At 40.3% G+C, this 6,000-nt stretch overlaps 1 protein-coding gene across 1 annotated transcript in view; it reads left to right on the forward strand.

Moving 5' to 3' along the window:
• LOC131249369 (peptidyl-prolyl cis-trans isomerase CYP57) overlaps positions 1–6,000 on the forward strand; it is a 36,792-nt gene extending 30,792 nt beyond the window's left edge. The window contains exons 7-10 of the mRNA XM_058250087.1: positions 2,580–2,619; positions 4,118–4,313; positions 5,402–5,548; positions 5,629–6,000. Coding sequence (XP_058106070.1) covers positions 2,580–2,619; positions 4,118–4,313; positions 5,402–5,548; positions 5,629–5,769 — 524 coding nt within the window. The 3' untranslated portion in view covers positions 5,770–6,000. The remainder of the gene's footprint in view (positions 1–2,579; positions 2,620–4,117; positions 4,314–5,401; positions 5,549–5,628) is intronic.

The raw sequence follows: 6,000 nt of genomic DNA on the forward strand, positions 1-6,000 counted from the left end.
AATGGGGCAACCCGTACCGCCGAATCTTTGAATTTGATACCTTAAAATTTGGGGCTACCCTGACATCTGGAAAGGGATAAAGGTTCCAAAATTTAGTTGGATGGGAGATCCACACCATGTTGTTTCTGAAGTTCCTACCTCATTGCCTTGAGCTTATCCTCGACATGTTCCTAGTGCTTGTCAAGTTCGGAGGGTTTAGATGGAGGGAGCCGTGCCCCTTGCATTATACGATTTGTTTCCTCGTAGTGATCGATCTCTTCAACATTTTTGGTATCCCTAGTGGGGGGATTTTGTTGGGTTGGAACTGTAAGAGGAGGGAGTTGGAAAGAAACCCCCAACTGCGGGGCAAAGCTGGTATTTTAGGATGTACATGACTGGAAAATATGACCGAGATTGACTGGGAAGTGGATGTTGAGGCTGAGGCAATGTTCGACTCCCATTAGGGGGAGGAAATTGGACTGGAAACTGGCTCCCGCCAGGGGTATCTGCTAGGACCTACCTGTTGCTCCCGTTAGGAAGAGGAAATTGGACTGAAAATTGGGCCTCCGTGACAGGAGGATATTGGAAATGTACTCGTCTCCCTTTAAGGGGAGTCGATGGGAACTGATTGACTGTGCGCGACGCTAGATCTGGGGGATTGATGCGCAAGCTAAGTGGCTTCATCGATTTACTAGGAACTGCGACTTTAGCTTTGGTTTGGAGAAAGCGAGCCATGAGATTTTCAAGCCTTTTCAGGCGGACGACCATGTTGGTCATGGAAGGGATAGCGGTCGACTAGGCAGTCGGGGATTTGGGCGAGTCAGGATGAGGCGAGGGGTTGGGAAAGTCTTCTTGGATAGACATGGTGGCTTTTGCAAGAGTGTCGATGATGCTTTGGGAGTTTGACACGGATTTCAAGGGGCGCCGAACCCGCAAACGGTTTTTGGGCCCAATGGTGACAGAAGGGCCTCTTGCTTTCACTGGTTTGTTGTTGTCGTCTCGTTCCTTTATCTCTCTCTCCCTTTTTTCTTTTTTCTTTTTTTCTTCTGATTTTTTAACTTTTTTTTAAAAAAAGAAAAAGATAATTACAACATGAAGCAAAATGTGGAATGTAAATGGCAGAAAAGTAAAGGGATCAGTATACACCAGAATGACTGAATGTAAAGGCAGAAAGTTAAATGGGACCAGTGTACACTAGAATGGCATAATGTTAAGTGCAGGAAAGTAAATGGACCAACATACACTGGAACAACAGAATGTAAGTGCAGGTAAGTAAATGGACCAGTATAAACTCGACAGTTAGCGAGTTAGTGTGTTAGCAAGAGACCGGTATTCACTGGAGCAGCATAATGTTAATGCAGGAGAGTAAATGGGCCAGTATAAACTGAATTATTAGTGAGTTAGTGTATTAGCAGGAGATCGATATTCACTGGAATGTTTGTAAAAAAAGGCAGGAAAGTAAATAGGACCAGTTTTCAACGCAGTGCAGGAAAGTAAATGCGTCGAATTTGTAGAATCCCCAAAAAATCGAAAAATCCCGTGTTTCAAGTTGGGCCTTGGCCTGTGACTAGCAATACCCATTGGATCAGCAAAATCTGTCCAGCGCAAGGGCAAGAAACGGTAGGGTAAGTAGCTTGGTGCTGGAAGGACAAAAGGGTTGAAGAGAATCAGATTTGCGCATCCGTAGTGCAATTCTGCACAAAACTGCTAACAAGTGAAAGGTGGAGAAAACCCAGGTTGGACAATTTGCTGTTTAATCAGCGCTTTGACATTCCAAGTTATGGGATATGGACTTCTTTCATGATTCATCTATGTATTATATCTACATGCACAGGCTTTCTCCTTGATATATAATGCATGTGATGCATTCTTAGTTACATAAAAACACATGCAGACCTGCATATGTGCATGTGCAATCATATACTTTTACACAAAACTGCTAACAGGTGAAAGGTGGAGAAAACCCAGGTTGGACAATTTGCCGTTTAATCAGCGCTTTGACGTTCTAAGTTATGGGATGTGGACTTCTTTCATGATTCATCCATGTATTATGTCTACACACACATGCTTTCTCCTTGATTTATAATGCATATGATGCATTCCTAGTTACGTAAAAACACATGCAAACCTGCATATGTGCATGTGCAGTCATATACTCACTACACGGTTGCATTAATCTTCCACCTGCCTGCCACACTTGCTTCGAATTCTGCTTCTCACTTGTGCTCCCGTTCCTGCTTCCTAGTTGTTTATACCTACTAATATTTTGAGACAGGTGCTTCCTTGCTCCTACAGCTGAACTTGATGTCACTTCTCTTCACAGTTTGTGTAACTATACCTTGGAGCATATCTAAAGGGGTGCAAATTTTTGTATGTCGATGTAGAAAGATACTGACCTGATTGAATGTTGTTATGTTACCAATGGACATGCATTCATGTCGAACTTGTCCACATTTTGCTCTGGTCTTTCAAATTCCAGTCAAAACAACTACGAAATTGCATATCCTTCCTTTTCCTTATTTTGCTGTATTTCCTTTGTACAGATCATTTACAGATGGAGTATTACATTAAGTAACCTTTGTGCAACTCTTGTATTGCAGATGAATATAGTCCCAAGGAACATGGAATGGCCTCTCCAAGGTACTGGTTTTGATTCAATTGATTTAACTTTCTGCTATATTCTAACATTTTCCCTATATTTCAGGCATTTCTTAAAGCCACTGTCTTCATGTGTAACTGTCATGCTCTCTGTGGCTTATAGATGCGTAGAGTCATCATATCCATGTTGACTTGACACAGACACCTTAGTGTTACAAACATCAAAGCACTAAATACTTAGCTTTTTTCTTTTTAAAATTTAAAATTTTTACATTTTTATCAAATTGATCTTTTGACATGAAGCATGCTATATATATCATGCACTATAAGAATTGTATGTGAAAATTAGAGGCCAGAGTCTACTTATGGTCAGGTGCTGCTCCCATCACCACTTCCTAGTTAAGATTTTGAAACAAACTCTACACCCCAACATCACCCGAATCTGTATTCTGCTTTGCCTCACACTTCATGCGACTACAAGAGAAGCATGCATTGGTTGAAATCAGAAGCATTCATTAGTCAAAACAAAAGAATACATGCAGTAACAAAGGATTTATGTTAGTACAAATCTGAAGCAATTTGTCCGCATCTTGAGCTCCTTTTGGAATGCAAGTGATGAGAAACCAACTCATATATATTGGTTGCTAAACTCTTTTGACTGTTTTTCAACTTGTAAATGGATTCTTAAGTTTGGGGTTAGTATTCTTTCTATTTTCAGTACTAGACTCAAGGCACCCAACAGTAGGTTCCACAATTTAGCCGGTTTAATTTGGAATCGTTCAACCAACCTAATTTTTATGTTGTAACTTAATGACAGTAGGTTCCACAATTTAGCCGGTTTAATTTGGAATCGTTCAACCAACCTAATTTTTATGTTGTAACTTAATGACAGTAGGTCCCACAATTTAGATGGTTTAATTTGGGTTAATGTACCCTGTGTACCATTTCTAAGTGCCTGTGTATCAAGCATCATATGCAGCCAGAATATCAAATAACTCTCCATAAACTAGTAACCTTTCAAGCTTAAGATTTATGCCCGTGTATCAAGCTTCATATGCAGCCGGAATATCAAATAACTCCCCATAAACTAGTAACTTTTCAAGCTTAAGATTTATGTTATATGGTGATATTTGTTTCCCATTGATGTAGAAAACATATGTTTTGATTCATTATCAAATTGGATTGAAATCATTAGTCCAGTCAAGCGGAAATGATCATGTTGTAGTCATATTCCTTAGCATCTACATTGAGGGTCCAGGCTCCAAATTGTAATTATGTTACTTCAAAGTTGGACTTGAAAGGAAAGAAAGAATTTGATGGCTACTTCCTCATTATGTATACTAGAAACATCATTATTTAGCTTCTATTTCCTCTTTGACTAAACTAGGCATTCGCATTTAATTCACTTGTGCACCCAAATGCAGCCTAATGGGAAGTCCTTAGCATTATGAGCTCATTTCTGGGTGCTTCTTTGGTTTTTTTTTTTTATGGAAGTCCTCGGGGTTATGAGCTCATTTCTGAGGTTACTTCCATGTATCAGGAGCAACGGTGAAGATTTGGAAAGGAGAGGTTCCAAGAAGGAAAAGCTTTCTTTGAAGAAAAAAGGAATCGGCTCTGAAGCCAGGGCTGAGCATCTAGCTAAAGCAGATGCAGACTTACAGCTACTGGGTGATGATGAGCGGCATAGACAGATGCAGAAACAGAAGAAGCGAAGATTACAGGGCCGTGAAGAAGATGTATGTTGTGTATATGCAATTGTGGTTGATTGTTTATTTATTTTATTTTATACCCTGAAAATAAAATCTCATATGAACAGTTCTTTCTTGATTTGCAAGAATAGCCAAGTCATCTCCTTCACCACCACCCCCCCCAGCCTTCCTCAACCTAAGAATGTGTAGTATTTTAGTTTGTAAAATGGAGCCCATGCTTCAGTTATTCAGACTATTTTCTACGTGGTCCATTGGGACAGACCATGCCCCAAAAATCTCCAAGATAGGAGCCTTTTTCGGCTGCATGTGGGCCATCATGATATTTCTCTTTTTAACCTAATATTTGCTGGTCATAAAAGGCCTGTTTGGTTTGGGCAAAGTGTGCCATAACTACCAATTCAAGGCATGTTGTCAGCGCTAGATGGTCATGAACATGCTGTTGCTGACTAGTTTTCCATCCATTGATCAAACACCCAGGAATGTGGACAGGATAGATTGTGATACGTGGGGAACTTAAAGATTGGTTGGTGGCACATTTATGCATATGCATGTGCACATTTGATGCATGCCACATTTTTAAGTTCTTGAAGATTGGAAGCACATATATACATGTGAGATGCTTCAATTTGGACAGTTGAACTTGTGGCACATTGGAACATGTTACACGTGTGCATAGATAAGTGTGATCCTCATGGCCGTTGAAGCTGTAAAGTGTCATTGACAGGTAGTTTCACCTTTCCACAAGAGACACGCAATCCATTTTCCAACGGTCATATATCCATGACTACGTGTCCAAAAGTTCACTGATTCTCATGCACAAGGGGGGTTAACAAACCATGGTCATGTACGGGTGCTGCAACTGCGTGTTGCGAGACAACTTTGCCCAAATCCAATAATTTCTTCCTCAATCCTCTTTTGAGGGTTTTTTTTTTTTTTTTTGTGCATTCTCATCCCACACTTTCTAGAGTAGGTTAGCCATTTATTAAAGGGAAGAGACATGTCATTTATTGATACTTCCAAATTTTAAATCTCTTATTCAACTCCTTTTATCTATATTTTCTCATGTTGCTATTTTCCCTCATATTAGTTTTATTGTCATGATTTGGTAATATTAGACGCTGGCAAAGCTGGAGAGATTTAGGAAATCCGTTGCTTTGAAGCCCATCATACCAGTTAGCAATGAGTCTAGAGGTGATGATGAGGCAGATGAATCTGGCTGGACAGCACATCAGTTGAAGTTCATGCCTGACCCTTCCAACAAGGCATGATCCTTTTCCCTCTATCCCTTCCTGGTTTCGTGGTTGGTACGAGGGCTAATGCCTATTAATTCATTTGTATGCAGGATGGCATGGCTCGGAAAGACGACCCCAATGAGTATGTGGTGCATGATCCTCTTCTTGAGAAGGGTAAAGAGAAATTCAATAAGATGCAAGCCAAGCTGAAGAGGCGGGAGCGCGAATGGGCAGGCCAATCCATCACTTGATCATTCTACCACATGAGAGGTTTCCTCTACAAGTGTATGCAGTAACGATGATTTGGTTCTCAATTTCCTTTCTTGACTTTGTATTTACATGCATCAATCCCTAAAAAGAAAAGGAGAAAAAAAAGGGAAAGGAAAAGAGAATGTACTTTGTTTGTTGCATTGCCTAGGCCAGGAATCAACTCCTCTTCAGCTCTAATTCCAAACTTATTCGCAAATCAGGTTTTTACGATA

This window comes from Magnolia sinica, chromosome 6 (assembly GCF_029962835.1).
Source record: "Magnolia sinica isolate HGM2019 chromosome 6, MsV1, whole genome shotgun sequence".
NCBI classification, from domain to species: domain Eukaryota; kingdom Viridiplantae; phylum Streptophyta; class Magnoliopsida; order Magnoliales; family Magnoliaceae; genus Magnolia; species Magnolia sinica.